The 18507-nt window shown below is 35.1% G+C and overlaps 2 protein-coding genes across 2 annotated transcripts; both read left to right on the forward strand.

The window, feature by feature from the left end:
* Nucleotides 1-2435: 2435 nt before the first annotated feature.
* Nucleotides 2436-4193, forward strand: LOC137323315 (homeobox protein Hox-D12-like). The gene is made up of 3 exons (XM_067986804.1): nt 2436-2964; nt 3753-3934; nt 4104-4193. Exons 1-3 carry the CDS (start codon nt 2436-2438, stop codon nt 4191-4193), a joined length of 801 nt encoding a protein of 266 aa, XP_067842905.1.
* Nucleotides 4194-12202: 8009 nt separating this feature from the next.
* Nucleotides 12203-13505, forward strand: LOC137323316 (homeobox protein Hox-D13). The gene is made up of 2 exons (XM_067986805.1): nt 12203-12890; nt 13255-13505. Exons 1-2 carry the CDS (start codon nt 12203-12205, stop codon nt 13503-13505), a joined length of 939 nt encoding a protein of 312 aa, XP_067842906.1.
* The last annotated feature ends 5002 nt before the right edge of the window (nt 13506-18507 follow it).

Consider the following 18507-nt stretch of genomic DNA (forward strand, 5'->3'; position numbering starts at 1 on the left):
TGTCATATATATTAATAATAATGCGTTTGGAATATTTTGAGCAGAAATGTTTACTATTAGAAAATATGAAAGAAGGATTCCCAGTGTTTTCTTCCAGTTTATATCCTGCAAAAAATTGTCATGTTCATGCCCTTGTAGTCAGTATTTACGCTGGTGTCGGCATTTAGACAAAGCATAATATGACAATAGATGTAGAAAACAACAGTATTAGAGAATGCCAATAATACTGTAACGATTTATGAGAAGACATAAGCGATTAATGTTAATTGTGGTTAAAAAAAACGCATTAAAAAGTGATATTAAAAGTTGCATAGTGAAAATTATGTTTTCTTCCCATGGGTCTCGTGCAACATATTAGTTTTACAACAGTGGCTCTGGAAAGTACTGGAGACATCATTTTAATGTTATTGTTCTCTAATAAAAAATGAATGCAAGTTGCAAAACATCATAAATAGCGTGTTTAATTTGCTGGCGTAGGAAAAGTCATTAGGTCTAAAGCGATAAACATTGTTGTCATTATAGGAAGTGGTTTGACCACAAGTTAGCAAATAATATGTCTTATGGTTAGCAAACATAATAACATTTCAGATCCTCGAAACAGCTCGTAAGTTGGAAACGTTATCTCAAAATAAAAAAGCTTAGACCAATGATACGAAATACAATATTCATGCGAACAGGGATTTTTGAGATATTTATGCAATATTATTCATTTTTGATTTTGCACCTTGTTCAATAATATGAACTGTAGTCCACCGATCAAAATGAATGAATGTTATGATGAATTAATTGTGAAGCTTTGCAATATTTTTTGAGTGGAGATATTAGATAAACAAAGATGAATGGAATAGAGATTAACTGCACTCGCTCGAAATATCTGTCCTCTGGCGCCCTCATTCGTTTTCTTTGATTTTAACAGTCACATTACTTTCATAACTGCTCCAAAAAGTTAATTTCTCTGAGATTCAGCGGCTAGTGAAAATAATATTTTAGAAGCCAAACTAAAAAGAAAACGCGCTCTTGTCCGTATGAGTTAATTTATGTGTCCGTATGAGTTAATTTATGTCTTGATCAATTATTTTACATCAACACAATTTGAAAATACTGCTCCAAGGGATAAATGTATGCATTAATTTGTATTTATTTTCTTAATAAAAGTGACCTCCGGAGTTTTGTATTGTTATTTTGTGGGCGATAACAGTAAAAACTGACTGCTCCGTGCCATTGTCAAACAGCGTGTCAGAGGATGCCTTGAAAGATTAATTCTCATTAAGGGCAAGTGATGAGAAGAAAGTAAAGACCGAATTTAACATTTTTATAACATCTGTCCTATCACCTTTGTCTGTGGAAAATCCGTTTGAATGCTGAATGCAAAATTTCCTTATAACTGGCTGAGGGTTAACTGGCGTTAGACTGGAAGACTGTAGAATTATGTCAATTCTCGTCGACATTGACATAATGTTGATTAATGAAACTGAACAAGGTAGTGTTAAACACAATGCAAAGAAAAGATAGTGGCCACGGCATTCACTTGGAAAATGGTTTGCATGATTTTAAAATCCATGATTTCCATCATTTATATTTAAATTACCTTTAATACTGTGTCAAGGGAAAGTTTTAATTAGCCAGAAAAGTCATAAAACTGGTTAAATAAAGATAAATGGACAGATTACACCATTTCTGTGCGCGGCAGTGGTTCATTTTAGCTGGCTCAAAGAAGGTTTACGGCAATAGACTAAATATTTGTTCGATCGTCTAATGCAGGTATCGCGAGGTGTAATTCTGGAGCCTTAAGGGTTATAGCAGGCAATAAAAGCTCCTTAAATGCTTTTTGTCTGACGCAAGTTGCAATGTCACGAAGAAGGCTTATTCCAGATTACAGTCCACGGTTCTACTAAATTACTGTTCCATTCTGGTGCATGAGTTTTTGAAAAAATAAACGCACGTTTACAAATCTAGGTACCCAGCAATCAAATGTTGTAAATTAAAATCACCAGGGAAAAGGCATACAAGGAAAAACTGAAAGAGTAAGCTGATACACAATGATCACAAAACTCAGCATTGACCTTGGGTCAACAGTATGATAGCTACAGTACAAATGTGTCATTCTGTAATGCAGCCGTGTCCTTGACGTTTGTTCACAAAGTTTAATTTGCAAAGAGTCCACACTGTGTTTTATTTACCAACTGTAGTAGAGTTACAGCAATAAAAAGATCAGGTAGTTTGGACCAGGGTGTAGTATGTGCACTTAATGGATAGCCTCGTTCCATTCCTGGGAGGTGGAAGATAAAGTATTTGCTCAGTGCCTACACACGCATATCCTTCTCAATATTTGGAACAAAGAAGAATTTACGCTGGCAAGTAACGACAGAAAAATATCAGGGAGATTATAATTGCAAGTGGCTGAAGTGAGCATAATCATTTAGTGCAGCTATAAGATGAATTCGACTTCGCAGCAGTACAAACTGACGTTAGAGACATCTAGCGATAAAACAGGAATACTGCAAGATGGAATGCGGCCTATGGAAACAATACCTGTACTTTCCACTAATTTTGGAATTCCTTCTGCTATGTCCCCATCGCCTTTGAAAACGACCCCAGGTGGAAGGTGCCACGGTTTGTACTCCGAAGACATTTCGATTTGTGGATCGCATGGAAGCGCAGATCGGGAGATAGTTGCTATGTCACCTGAGGCAGGTCGATTCCCTGCAAACCAACTTCAAAGTGACAGTCATATATCTTCGTTTACTAGCTATCGGCACAATCCCTGTACCAGAGGTGACTACCCTACAAGCTCCTCCATTTATCAGCACTGGCCGTCAGAGTATCCCCGGGCTGCACCTGTCCCGAACCAGATAGATCCCAAGAATCTGGGCATGCCTATCTTTAGCCATTCTCAGTACTGTGGAGCACCCTTTTCAGGAGGAGCACTCAACACTGCAATGCCCAGTGTCTCAAGGCCTTTAGGTCGGTCTGATAATGTATTCTCATACACTGTATACCTGTCTTTCGGTGTTAGATAACACGGTTAAGGAGTGCGATAAGATTTTTAATATGTGTTCAAAAGGCAAGATTAGTAGTTCTTTATCTTATAGTAATACCCAGGTAATTCGTGTTTCGTTTTCGATTGTGTTTATTTTACTTTGACTGTGAGTTGCATTTTAGGGCATTTAATTTTTACATGTCATTTTGGAAAAATATGTCCACCAAACTTTAGGAAAGCTAAGAAATTTCGCTTTTTCTAAAGAAGGTTGTAATTCTTACGGTGTCTATTCAATGCGAAAAATTTACCGAAGGAAAGTGGTCTATCAATGTTAGTTCATTTTAATTCAATTGCTTCATATCTATTTTTCATTCACACGTTTCAGAGGTCAAATCAAAATATGCACTTCCTACACAAAATATAGAAACAGAGCAAAACAAGAAGAAGCATATCCACCTCAACTGAAAATCATTTACTTTGCATAAAGTACATTATGCATTCGAATAAACAAGGGGGCATGAGAACCCAAATTTGTAAATAAATATTATGTTTGAAATTAATTCTCATCTCTCCACCATGTTAAATATTTTGAAGATCAGTTAGCTAACATAAATTAAAATAAGTGAAGGTCAACGCCAGTATCGATTATTTAGTTAATAGGAGTTTGCATATACAAGACGACGTTATAAGTAGATAAAATACATGTTAGCGTCAATTTCAACTATTTTGTCGAGATGGCTCAACATATTGATGGATATATGTGTTTCTTCAGCATTGGGATTTACATCGCAATGGTCAACGTCGCAGAACCTGGTACACAGACAAAGAAAAAAACGAATCCCTTACAGCAAACAGCAAATCGCCGAACTGGAAAAGGCTTTTGAAAAGAATCGATTCCTCACTCCTGAAGTCCGATTAAACATTTCGTTCAAGTTAGGCTTAACAGAAAGGCAGGTAAGAGAACCTCTTTCCTGCTTTTACAGAATAAAAAGTTAAATACCTGCCTGGCAATTCTGTCTCTCTTAATTGTCAACAGGTGGGTCCATTCATTTCCACAAAATATTAAACCAAGTCCGTTTATATTAGCCATCTTCTGTTTTAAAATCATCTGTCTTCTTCTCAGGTAAAAATATGGTTCCAAAACCAGAGGCAGAAAGAGAAAAAGCTTCTTCGTGTACAGCAAGCAGTGAATCCAAGTTGTCCCGGACTGTGAAATAAAATACTTTTACTCAAAAGAAGAATGGCTTTTGACAGTTACAAAAACTTGGATTATGACATGTAATGAACGGCACAGTCATCTCTCTTCAGATATACATGCACATAGATTAGTCAACGTTCAACGTGTTATTTCTCTTTCAATTCCTTGTCTTTTACAGCTGCATGAGTGCAAAATGTTTTATCTTACATTATTTTGAGATCTAATTTTCTATGTTAAATGCTATTAACGAGTTGGTTCTACAAAGGTGGCAAAGAAGAAATAGTTACATTATGAGCCGAATTTAATTCTGAAAGTAAAATTTCAGATTGGTTTTCTAAAATGATTAGTACCTGCATACCATTCATTACATATATGTATATATGACTAATTATAATTAGATACATAAATGATTTTCTAAAGGTTATCTTTAATGTTCAAAGAATGATTACATTAGTATAGATTTCAGAGGAAATTGCTTCATTGCTGAATATAGTTGTTAATTTCCTATTTTCAAATTTGAAGCGATTTGAAACACAGTGTACAAAATAATTACGTGTTATATTTTAATAAAATTGTCAACCTTGTAAAGGCTGTGCTTCTGTAACATTGGATTTAAATGTGCATTCAAAACATTTTTTCTTTTCTTTTTTTCTCCAAGAAGGGATTATTTCATAGGCTTTAGTCAAAACACGTAGCTTGGTGCAATGGGAATATGCCAGTAGTTCTTGTATGGAGACAGAAGTATACCGATATAATACATTTAAACTGCACCGCTACAAAATAAAAACTACGGTTATATTTAGATTATAAAATACAAACGGTTACTATCTATCTATCTATCATCTATCTGTAATCTATCTATCGTCTATCTGTCTAACTATCTGTCTTTCAATTTCACGTTATGACGATTTCCTCAACAGTTCATTGTGTATTTTCTATTCTCTTCATGTATGTCGTTTTAAAAGTTATTCAGTTCCTCGTTGATTTGCTAATAATCGCACACCGGTTTCTTAAACGAAAGTACACTTTACACTTGAATAGATGCTTCATTGCGGGGGTCACGGGGGCGTAATACTGTGACTTTGCTATGTACTATTGAGCTCATAACAATGAACTAGCTCTTTAAAGTTTCACGAATAATACTACAATAAAAATATAATGGATGCGAATGCATTATTTTATTGTAGAAATAACTATCACTTTGGTCAACCAAACCGACTCACACTGTTCAAGTGCAATCTATCCACGTTATTAAAACCTGAGGATCTCTTCTGAGTGTATTAGCTGCCTATACGTGAAATGTTTTTTTCTATTTGATCCTATATATTTTTCTGTCCAAAGTTTTTAAATGTTATAATAGCAATCTATTAATTGATGCTTCAGAGTCCGAATCAGCTCGAGCATCTCGAGTATAAAATTGATGAGGAAAGAAATTTGCTTCCAGATGGTTCCAGCCCCATCGGCTCTTATTTGCTACCCGCATGATGATTTTTTTTTTTGCTAAAGATGTACGTGAGAGTTTCTGGACTTTGAAGGCGTAAATTCCAGACCTATCCATTGTAAATACAAACAGCTGAAAGCAAAAGGCACAGGCGGCAAAAACATAGCCATCGTTAGCTGTCCTCCAGCTTCTCCCAGTACAAGGAATAAAGCCATTTGCCATCACTTACCTGCATGGAGCTTCCCTAATGATTGGGAAAGTTGTATGGACCAAACGTATTTTGAGCGATTGTTGCACATCTATCAAAATCTCTTAACTACAATATATAAGGTGAACAAAAGTCTGTTTTTAATTTCAAACAGCACCCGAAATGTGTTATACATAACCAAAGAAATGTCTTAAAGTTACAGCAACCTTCATCGTAATCAAAAGGGAGTTGCTAGTCATTAGTTATTTGCAATTAGAATCAGTTTAATTAGCATTTTTCAGATGCTACAGATTTCAAGTACGTGACTGAACGTCAAAAAATAATGTAAAATATTGCGTCTGCTTAAAAAACAACTTGCATTTATATAGCGCCTATCACGCCCCAAAATGCTTTGCAACTATTGAATTCCGTTTTGAAGTGGTCATTTTTAGATAGGCACACAACAGCTAATTTGGGTACAGCAAGGTCATACAAACAAATGAATAACCAGATAATCTATATTTAGTGGTGTTGGTTGAGGGAAGAATGTTGGCGAGAACAGCAGGAGAACTCCCTGCTTTCTTCGAATAGTGCCATGGTATTTCTGTTTTAACTCTACCTGATTATAATCCTTTGTAGGGCCACTATTGAAATAGCAAACGTTATGTCTTACTTTTTGTAAGAACCTACGAAAAAATAATATAATCAACGTTTTAGACAATGAGACACATAAGTGTTGTAAAGCAATGCTCACAGGCAGATATTAGATAAATAGTGATTAAAGAATATATCATATTAAAAACTTACCTCTTGTGCACACTTCCTGTCAATTTTTCCATTATAAATCCCTATGTCCACTTTTATAATAGAAAGTGCCTGTGCAAGCTTGTCACCTTGGAATTGGACCCTCCAGCCATTTCTGCAGATAGCCCCACCATTGGTGGGAATGTGTAATTGCAATGTGACACGTTTACATAGGCAGTTTCCATTATAAACGAAGAGGTAGGAATTTATAATGGTTATATAACAATAAAGAAAAATGTGACACTTTAAAATAAAGACTGAATTACGTCAGTACCCCATGGTCCAATTGTCCACTGTCATGTAATGCCGTTTCATTTGAAGACTGTACTTGTTCTTGACTCCTGCTGTACAATACCAAGGGCGATAGACTAGTAGAGAAGTAAATCTATTTGTGCCAAACTTTATTCATGAACATTGCAGATCATGTTGAAATCGCAGTTCCAATAGTAAAGGGTGCAGCAGATACAAGGGCCTAGATAACATGTTGATAAATTTAGGAGTGCAATCGGAAGTGTTTAAATAACAAGGGACAAGAATGGCATATTGTCCAAACAATTGGAATGTTCAAGGCAGTTCATTTTACAGACCAGGAAGTCGAATTAATTTCTTCTCTATATCACTCTCGAGTGGAACAAGGCACGGAGATGGGAGTCTCTTGGAAACTTTTTTTACGCTGCCCTCCAGACCATAGCGTCCGTTTTTTGCCTGACGAAAATCTGAAATTCATTTGAATACATAGAAGAAGCCTATCTGCATAACATACCACTCTAATTCCGTAGCAGAAGCATATTTTTGCATTTCAACTGTATTTGATTTCCAGCCACGTTGAAAGAATACACTTTTCTGTTCATTGATATGTTTTATGTTTAGCAAGTGAAATTCCTCTGATGTGGGATTGGTTTGGACAGGTACAGATAAATTAATTTTTATATAGAATAGATAACCCAGATACATTCTCGTGTATTCATATAGAGGAGCTGGGATCGGAAGCTAACAGTTTTCTTTTAAAATGCACTAAGTCTACAGGATGAATTCAGCTTGATTTGTTGTTTTATGTGCATTCTGGGTCTCCACCCCAATAGACAATGGGACGTAATCAATTGTACTTATTTTGCAAAGGAGGTTTACACAATTTAAAAATATTTAACAATTGTTTTTGAATTAAGCAAATGCATTTTATAAATATTGCTATATTCTCTTCAGATAGACAGGACTTTGAAACTGTTGAAATATTTGTGGTGCGTTCCGTACAAGGTACTTAGGACTGTACGATCAGAGTAGCGCATCGTCATGTGCCTTGCAAAGTAGTAAATTACTTTTGTAGTTCCAACTGTAACACACGTGAAAAAGGTGAGGTAGGAGACATTCGCAGCATCAAGCGATTAATTGGTGGCTAATAACATTGGATTAAAGACGTATTTCGTTACCTTGATTACTGTCAACAGATTAAATCCATTTTACTCCGAGGTGCATTTTACGTGCAAGTTGAATACTTCAGTATATCTCAAATATCACAAGTAAATTTAGATCTAGTTTTAACAACTGTCTGAGATTCCTTTTCAAATATATATGATCAATAATATAGTTTGTACATACTTGAAAAGTCAGGGGTTCATAATACTTTGTTTCCAGTTGGGTAAAAATATTGTAAGCAATTTGTGGTGTGTAATCTGGTTTCATTCAGGTATTAATATCAGCCATTACGTTTGACAAAAACGACATGTTTACGATAATGTGTATTCAAACGGGACTCATATAACCTGTAATACAGTCAGTCTCATTTTAATGAATATTGTTAGCTGGATATATATTTTATCAACTGACTTTTAAAAAATGTTGTATCTATTGTCGTTAAATAATTTTGGAGTAAATCCCTTTAAGTAAATACTTTAACATTGGAATATCTATTTTACTAGGCTTACAGCTCAAATTGCACCAAGTTGCTTTGTATGTACTGTGTTACGCGACCTCAGTCGTCCGCCAGTCTACCAATTTAAGGTGCAAATAATCCTAAACTAGCCACGCTTAAGAGAACTTTCCAGTTATAATTATAAAAATACGTAACAGATTGTACAAAAGAAAATTATTACTAATACTTCATAGTGAATGTTGGTAATCATATCTGTAGTTAATACAACGTATAAATAAACATATTTGTAATAGGTTTCGATTTTAAACCGAAATTATCATTAATGCTTCAGGTTATGAATCGCTTGATGAGCCGAAGGCCATTCAAAATAACACCCTGCAAATATTTTTAAACAATAAATGTTGCACGTTATTTTCAGTAACTCAAATGCCAGTTTAAAAACATTAAACAAAAAGATACCAGCAAGAAAAAGACCAATTTTAAAAATCAAAACAGAATAAACGAAATTTTGCATGTTGGAAGAAGATTTCGCAGCCATGGCTCTCCACAGAACCCACAAAGCGACAAAGGGAAGTTTATGTTGAACTTCGATGAGAACATAAAACAGTTAAAGAAAATGATTGTGAACCAAAATTACGTTCAAATAAATACCTTCAAATGACTTACGGAAATTGTGTAAAATTTCAATTCTGTTCGCTAAATAAGATCAACATATGACAATAAATAAAATTAAAAATAAACAATATTCACTGCTATCCTTTTCAAATAAAATGCGGAATGTTTATACTTGGATTTATATCATTTGGGTCCGTATTTTTGATTTGTTCTGGGATGCGGGCGATGCTGGCAAGACCACATTTACTGCCCATCCCTAATTGCCCTGAGAAGGTGGTGGTGGGCCTTTCCCTTGAAGCTCTGTCTGAATCGTATTCACTTTTCCAATGAAAGTGATGTTTTATTTTTAAGGCGGTTTGAGTCAGTAATCTGACGCACACTATTATATGTAAGTTAATGTTCCATTTTACATGGTACTACAGGTATTAGTGACTTTGAACAATGATCTGACATAATTGAGCAATATCATAGAATTTTTCAAAGCTGTGTTATAAATCACAGCTATCTCCAATCTTTGTAATTTTCACATATATCCCACTGAGCTGTTGAGTTGCTTTAAACCGCTGTTTACCATCTTTCCCTCCCTCCCTCCCTCTCTCTCCACCTTGACCTTGGCCTTCATCTACTTCCGGAAAGAACCCCTTTGTCTGCATACCAGTGATGCGAACAACTTGAGACAGCGGCATATTTTTTAATCCGATCCTGCATTTTCACGGAATTTTAAATAAAAGCAGCCATCTGAAATCAATCGCTAGCATGTTTTTTTTTCACAATGAAAGTAGGAGCAGCTCACTTTTTATATTTTTTTTCTTCTGACGGGAGATACCATCCGCATGTTCTTAAATAAACGCGCTGTGCTTATTCAAAAAAAGATACTCGGATAGAAAGGATAAGCGTTGAAGTCGCTGTTCTGAAATTCTTTTTCTTCAGGTTATTTATTAAAAACGGTATTGGAATTACTTCACTAAATATAGTCCAAGGGTACCAAGTCAGTGCAGAAAATGTTTTTTTTTAAATGAAGAAAGTAAACCAAAGGATTCACAGGAACGAATGAATGTAATTTAGTGCAAAAAACATGGGTTCCACTAGCCTTTCTCTATATCTCGGACGCTTGTAGTTAGAATCTACATTGTCTTCTTTGTGAAAGAACGGCTTATATTGCAATTTTCCAGTCTTCCCTTTGCCATGCTGAAAAAAAGATTTAAGACAAGATTCAAAATACTTTCTTTGAAATATGACATAATCCTTATTTGCTCGTGTACAGAATATCGTTTGATAGTTGTTTGGAGTTTTCAATTATTGTTTGCCGAAAAATTCCGTTAAGTTGCTTTGAATGGCAGTCTCGCCAACGAATTTACTTGTGTGCGGACTCTGCAACTTTCAGGAAGATGTGAAAATATGTGTAGTGGAACAGTGAGATAAGCCCTCTCAATGTGCTACAATATTCCACACTGAAAACCAGGTCATAATATCCCTACTCTTTCCGTTATCCGTTTTACATTTGTCTGCTGTTGTTATACCTAACCGCAATATATAAATTGCATCTAAATATCTCCCCAAAATGGGATTTCTTCGTTTTGGTGAATCACAAAATCTAATACAATGTTTGTAGCGCACACTGTGAGCCTCTTATTCTAAGGTAAGCTGCAAAGTACTGTTTGGTTTGTCTCATTAAACGTATTTATTGCACGTGGTTTTGCCAACTTTGGTGTATTTTTCGGGGAAAAATAGATATTTTTCTATATCTTACCTTATTGTTAAAAACAGATTGAAGCAATCAAGAAATGGCCTGTTTCTAATAACACACTTATATTCCTGAATATTTATATGTTTGTACCCTACGGTCTGTGATAGCAATGGAGTGAATTGAATCATGCACTCGAATAATGCTGGAACTTTCCCACAAAGCCCAACATTTTCAGATTATAACTAAACAAGGACCTGTAGAGAAAACCGTCGATTCCTGATTTTTGGGAATGTGACCGCCTCCGAAATCACATTTTTGTCCGTTTGACACAAGTAATACGATTGAAAATTCTGGCACAGTCAAATAGCGATTGGAAAGTTGACAATTTGGAATAATTTAGCGCATTTGATGCAAAATGTAAACTCATCCCAATATGCGAGAATCTTGTGGGAAAAACACAATGGGATGATAAAAAATAAAGAATATTGGGTGTAAATCAAAATGAAATATCAGACATCTGCAATGTCCACACCCCCGAAAAACTTAAGATGAGTTTAAGGAAAGTACTGAATAAAACATGCCCCTTATTTGCAGATAGTAAGCGAAAATAAAATTTAAATCCAATTAATTTCCGCTCAGATTTTTGAATATTTAGTCATTCTAAATATCCAAAAATTTGAGCGGAAATCAATATATATATGATCGGGTTATGATTTACTTAGAAAAATGAGTGATCTTTAAAATCTATTTCACAGTTGTATACAGAATAATGCAAATCGCGTTCATTTATATATAGGACATATACATGTTATCCCGAACAGCACATTCTGATGCTAAACAGATTATTACCGAGATTCTTCGTGACAATATAAGGAAATGCAAAAAATGATCACCACTGTGCCGTTTTTTATTACATCACGATATGATTCCTTTCCCAATTTGAAATGGTTAGTTTGCAAAAGTGGTCCAAAACTTTATTTGAAAGGGATGTAGAATAGAGAATTGAATGATAGAATAATTCATGTATTTCATGTAATAATTCATGTACTTGTAATTTACTCATCCTACAAACTGTACAATATATTATGCAAGCCATCAATAATATTAATACATATAAATCTCAATGAAAGATATCGTTAAGAGTATTGCCAAATACCATCCTTTGTTTTGTTTTCAACGCACATCATCTCTGTTAGTCATTTATAATTAATTAATTTTGGAAATATTAAATTGTTTTAACATCGGGAAAGGGGTGCAATGACTGATGAAACGAGCTTCAATTTCTGCGTATCACGTGGCCAGAATCGACCTATCAGGTTTCACTCGGTCAGTGCACACTCTAATCAGTGAAAATAAGCACCTCTTCTCACTCCCGAGGCTGCTTTTATAAAGCAGTACTTAGTTTGCAGTGGGTCGTGATATGACAGCTTCTCTTCTTTCAGCCCCTTGGAGGACTGATACAATCAGATACCTGCACAACAGAAACAACACAGCTAACTCGGAGATGGAAGGACTGGGAGGGAACGTCCCTTCAAATCAATGCAGGAATTTTCTGTCTCCCTCTGCATTTGGAGCTCATCACAACTCTTTATCCTCGGGTCCTGCTTACTCCGTCGGAGATCGAACGCATTCTGTCATTTCTGAATCTGCTAAGCAGTGCAGCCCATGTCCAGCTCCTACAAGCCCTCCAAATCCAGCGATCAGTTACGGCTATCATTTTGGAAGCAGCTATTACAGTTGTCGAAATGTTGGCATTCAACAAACTGCACTGAAATCTGGTGCCCACGCATCTCTAGCCGGTTATCCAGTGGACAAATACATGGACGTTTCGGGTTTGACTAACACCTCTGTCCCCACTGACGAGATGTCATCTAGGGCAAAAGAGTTTGCTTTTTATCAGAGCTACCCCAATCCATACCAACGGGTCTCTGGCTATTTGGACGTTCCAGTAGTCCCTACAATAAGCGGCCACGGAGAGCCAAGGCATGAAGCCTTAATATCCATGGAGGGCTATCAGCCTTGGACATTTGCTAATGGCTGGAACGGTCAAGTTTATTGCCCTAAAGATCAGACACAGACTTCACATTTTTGGAAATCTCCTCTTTCAGGTATCATGAAATCATTTTCACTGAAAAACGTTACGCTCATTTTAAATGTAAAGCAAACAAAATAAATCCACTGTCGTTTAGTTTAATCTTGTCAAGAATTCTCTGGTCTTTTAATTTACAATATTTCAAACGAATAATACATGGAACACAGAATAACCATGTAACAGAATTAATACGCTGAAATGTGCAAATGACCGTATGCCTAAATGTCTCAACCGAGCTATTAAAAGCATATTTAAAAAGCCAAAAGTATGGGTTTTCATTTTTTAAATGTTTCCTCCATCTCCTTCGTTTTATTTTTGACACCCTTTGAACTGCTACTGTTTGAAGTTTACATTCTTACAATTTGCATTTCCCCCCTCAGGAGATGTCATGCACAATCAGACTGATATAAACATTTACAGACGAGGGAGGAAGAAAAGGGTTCCTTATACGAAAACCCAGCTTAAAGAACTCGAACGAGAATACGCCACGAATAAATTCATAACCAAGGAAAAAAGACGAAGGATATCAACAGCCACCAACCTTACCGAAAGACAAGTCACCATCTGGTTTCAGAACAGAAGAGTCAAGGAGAAGAAAGTGGTTTCGAAAGTCAAAGAAAATATACCTTGATACCCCAGACATCAGTTACCAGTAATGACGCATTGTAAATTATATGTGATGGTCTTTCTTTTAGAAAAGGAAACTAAATGAATGTGGGAGGCGTTCAAGACACATCTTCGGATTTACAAAGAAATCATAAAATTACCATTTCCACGAAGCGTTGTGCAAAACTTTGCTAAAATACTTGATGTGACTTCATCACCATATTCAAACAAACAGGCACTCTGTTAAGAGTGTGAACAGTTGCACATTCACATACTTATATTGTGTTACCGTGCTGGATTATTTTCACGAGTGACATTGCAAATACTGTTGCAAAGTAATGCTTAGTTCAGTCTTAAGTAAATTTTTCGTGGGCTCAGCTGAGTTACTGGAGGTTTTATAATATGCAGATAAAATGGCGACTACAACTGATAACACATTCTAACCCAAAAGTTGACATTAAGTAAAGTGTATTTATAACTTTCTTAATGCAAGGCGATTTTTATTTAACATTTAAGTTTTCAGTCATGCTTTGCAAGAGGTACCATGGCTGCGTTGCGAATGGGTTCAAATGCTAATCATATATACTAGCAACAAAATCCATTCTGTTGTGAATGATTGAAAATAAAGTGCTAAAATACCATTTTAAGTCAGTGCCAGTTAGAAATTATTTACAAGTGGGATAGTTGCAGACTAACTGCGTCTCAATCCCGCAAGATATTTTATCATATTAATCGGCAGCGAATTTACAATCATTTACATAATAAATTATTTAGCCCAGATACCGAAAGGGCCTTCTGTTTTCTCACTCCAGAAAGTTCTATATTAAACAGGAATTTCAGTCTCAATTGAAATGCTTGTCAGATTTAAAAGGCTTAAAATGTCTTTAAAAGTTATAAGTTCAAATATGAAAACTATGTTTCTGCATTTTGAATCTTTTGCTCATTTTAAACTGTTATTTTCAAAACAAATGCTAATATATTTGAAAGTCCCATAGTCGTTCTGAATGCGGTGCCTTTAATTGAAACTTTTACAGCTGTTTTCTAATAAGTAACTTGTTACGCTGTATACTTAAATTAATTCATTATGTAATCATGATAACTATATGAGTAAAATTGTGGAACAGTTTGGCATTATTCCTATGTTTTATGTACAGTTTTAACGCAAGCATTTGTTCATATTGTCCATCATTTTCTTCACCCAGGACGAGTTAAATAGGAGCTCTCGTGGTTTTCTTACTTTGATTTATGCCATGTAAAATATTAAAACAAATCACACTTTAACTGTCTCCAAGCGTTACATTTCTTGTAAATGAATTGAATATTTTTTGTTCTGTCATATCGCCATCTTCTATATTATGCTGTGCAGTATTTACAGGAAAGCTTCTCTAATTTACACATGTACACAAGTCACCGTAAAGCAGCAGTATTTTGGGGCGAGAATACAAACTCTATAAATTGTAATAATAGAAGAAATAACTAGCAATTACGATATAAATAAACAGTAAGCAACTGAAAAGCACGTATTGAAAGAGATTATTTGCTAGTCTTTTTAATAATACTTTATGTTAACATGATGTGGAGATGCCGGTGATGGACTGGGGTTGACAATTGTAAACAATTTTACAACACCAAGTTATAGTCCAGCAATTTTATTTTAAATTCACAAGCTTTCGGAGGCTTCCTCCTTCCTCAGGTAAATGTTTACATGTTTATCCAGTATTTACTTGCTGGGCATTTTGTAAATATAAATTAAACTATTTGAAACATGCATTGTTTCAAGGTTTCTGCGCATTAAATAAAAATTATGAGTAGGCCAAATTAAACACAGAAAATGGATCATAAAATGTGTAAAATTCCAATTAGTGACGAAACCACTAGAATACAAACTTCTGATGTAAAAAATATTGTCAGAATTAATGGCATTATCTCATTTTTCTTCTATAGAGGTTAATTGAAAATAGAGTCGTGTTCATGTCACATTAGCATTCCAACTTTTGGTAAAGTTTGCCACAAATAATTACTGGCAGGTAAAATACTTGTTTGACAGAAAGTACCGTTCAGTTATCGGAAGCAATTATTTTGCAGCGAGGCACGCTAAATTATGTGCTATTAAAACGTAATTTCTATATTTGAATACAATTCAATGTGTAAACAATTGAGCTAATTATTTTTGCCTTAAACTTAATTTAAAATATTTAGTGGGCTAACTTGTAATTTCCGTAAAGATTTTTAAAAATAAACACATATTGTGCCATTCCTGCCGGCTATGGTGCGTAGATAAAACATGATAAAGTGGGTAATGTGTTCAAAATAGCATGAATATAGTCTGGATTTGTAATGCTCTTTTTTTAAATTGGGGAAACGATTTCAATGGTGCGGATAAGGAAGTGGGGGAGGGAAACCAATTCCTAATTTTTAAAATAGAAATATTAAGTGATGAAGTTTAGAATTAAACTAAGTGAGATTGACTGCATTTATAGGAGCACGAATTTAATAGGTGATAATGCTCCTGACCCTGCCATCTTTATTTACCAGCTGCTACCATTTTCTAACCATATTCCTGTGCATTGGGAGAAGTTCTGTTGGTCAGCCATAGAAGAAAATTAAAAAGAATTATTTTTTAAGTTAAATTAAAGTTCCATATTCTGTCATGTTTAACACATGCATACATGCTGATTTTCTTCTATTCAATTTGTTGGAGCTCCGTGACATTAAGATACATGTTTGGAAGGATGTTCGGCGCTCTGACGTCAAATTTCTATTTACCATTGACCTTGACTATCGTTATAGTCTTTGACCTTGACTTTATTTAGCCTCATGAATAATGAAGTCTACCCTGATCGCAGAGCTAGTTCGCCATCTGCTGGATAATCTGCTGTAAAACATGAAGCAACATAGTTGTTACAACCGAAGTGCGGGCCACAAGATGGTTGTTCGTACCGCACGCTGCAAACCACTGTCAGAAGTAATAATTAGGCCAGCAGCTTGGCTTTACCTTCAAGATCTTGTTGATAGTTTGTATTGATAACCTAGACAACAGCATTGCCTATTTTTGCAAGAAAAGCGCAGTAAAGTAAGTATATCAACCCATACTATATAAGCTTTGCGAAGGTCGGTGTTCAACGTGTTAATAACTTGTGGTTTAATATTTTACATCATTTAAATTTAGCCTGTTTTCACGAACTTATACACCACGTTGCATCGTCTATTTTGTACTCACATCCCAGCCAAGCACATCCCGGCATCGATGTTATATTGTAAACAAAAGAATGTAGGTAAATTAGCCTTACTGCAGCGGCAATTTCGAAGAAATATGTAACATATAAAATTGTTCGATTGTAATTTTCTTTAGTATATTTTTATATAAATTACGATAGAAATTCATAAACAGTATTTAAATGATAATCGTGATCGAATAAGAGATTTGACAGAAAGTCCCTAACAATAAAGCACTATTTGTTGTGGTAGGTGTAAAGTGTGGATTCTTTACCCGATTTCATTCCTTGGTTACATTAGTTCTAATGAAAACCTCAATTGTGCCCGATTTGATACTGCTTTCAAACTGAAGTAGCTCTTCACTCGAGAACACATTTTGCACTAAAACGAAGTTAAATTCCTTTCAAAAAATATGGCGATTTGATCTCATTCGACATTGACCTTGAACTGAGCTACAGTTTATTTTTTTTGGAGTCATTTCGAGTTTTTACACAAAAGGTTAGGCGCCTTTGTTCGCAATTGCGTTAGGATTTTAATGTCTTACTAAAGAAAACCCGCTCGGCATTTTTTAGAGCATCGTGAGATCATAAAAGGGACAGAGGACAAACAGTCGTTTTTCTTTCCGGTGAGGGTGTGGTGGCGGTATCTGCTTTGATTTTACTGCACATGATTTTAACTGAAGGGGGTCAATTCGTGTCAAATTGTAAATAGGTAAATATATACGTTAGAGGGTAAGGTAAATTGTTAAATTATAGACCGCAAATTATTAACCGTACAAACAAAAACGTATTTAAAAAGATTACATTTCTGCAGTAGATACGACGCTAGAAATCAATCCTGTTACCTTAGGAGCTATGCGTGAGTTTTAAATTTCTAAATTCATATTTGACCTTAGAATTAGTTGCATAGTTGGATGAGGTAGACGCGTTATATTCAATGTTATTCTATTTGCTTTTCTATCGATAGACTTTAGTACCATTAGTTAAAATATTAAATAGGTAACATACACGTAATGTTTTAATCGTTGATAGCTTGGATGCATCAAGCATAGTCTGCAAATTCTGCCTACAATAAGTATCTAGAAATTTTAAAGATAACAAATACAGGATACCGGGTCATTTTGGTTGGCTTTGACACCAGCGTTGCAAATAATTGTCTTTACTCCAACAGCCTTGTTTCAACGTTTGCTTCGCCTAAGTATGAAGCGAGGATTTGCGCTGCTCTAGCAACGCGCAACATTCTTAGGAAATCTTAAGATTTTTAAAAACTAAAATCGTGCAGTCTAATGCGTTAACGGAAGCCACGGTCAATCTACTGGATTTTACTGAAAATTACGCATTATAAACAGAGATACACAACCGAATTTCACCTCAATATTTTCGCATGCAGCAGCACATGTTAAACACAATAGAACGACGCAACATTATTCTCATTAATTGTGGACACACTAAGAACTGGGCCATTTTAGTTTCCACCTAATAATACATAGCATGCTTTAATATAACAAACTTACTGCAATTTTATCAAACATTTCTTAGATAATTGAATTCAACGTGGAGTATTAGAACATGACCATCATTTCCATTATAGTAGACGCAATGCTGAGGTAAAGGTATAGTTTAATTTTACGAATACGTACTTTTTGCTAAAATTGAAATGAGTCTTAGCGCATTGTATTCGGTATAATGACTGTTTAATTCGATTTTCAAAACGTACTTCAATCAGTTAGGCGCTGAATATATTTTATAAATTGAGTTATCTTTAGATAATTTGCACTAACGTTCACGTGTTTGGTTTTGAAGTATAGTCTT

This window comes from Heptranchias perlo, chromosome 7 (assembly GCF_035084215.1).
Source record: "Heptranchias perlo isolate sHepPer1 chromosome 7, sHepPer1.hap1, whole genome shotgun sequence".
Taxonomy (NCBI): Eukaryota; Metazoa; Chordata; class Chondrichthyes; order Hexanchiformes; family Hexanchidae; genus Heptranchias; species Heptranchias perlo.

Coding starts and splice junctions, on each gene's coding strand:
- LOC137323315 (XM_067986804.1), top strand. CDS start 2,436: ATGAATTCGACTTCGCAGCAGTACAAACTGACGTTAGAGACATCTAGC. Junction 2,965..3,752: donor CAGTGTCTCAAGGCCTTTAG/GTCGGTCTGATA, acceptor GTGTTTCTTCAG/CATTGGGATTTACATCGCAA. Junction 3,935..4,103: donor TAGGCTTAACAGAAAGGCAG/GTAAGAGAACCT, acceptor TCTTCTTCTCAG/GTAAAAATATGGTTCCAAAA.
- LOC137323316 (XM_067986805.1), top strand. CDS start 12,203: ATGACAGCTTCTCTTCTTTCAGCCCCTTGGAGGACTGATACAATCAGA. Junction 12,891..13,254: donor TTGGAAATCTCCTCTTTCAG/GTATCATGAAAT, acceptor TTCCCCCCTCAG/GAGATGTCATGCACAATCAG.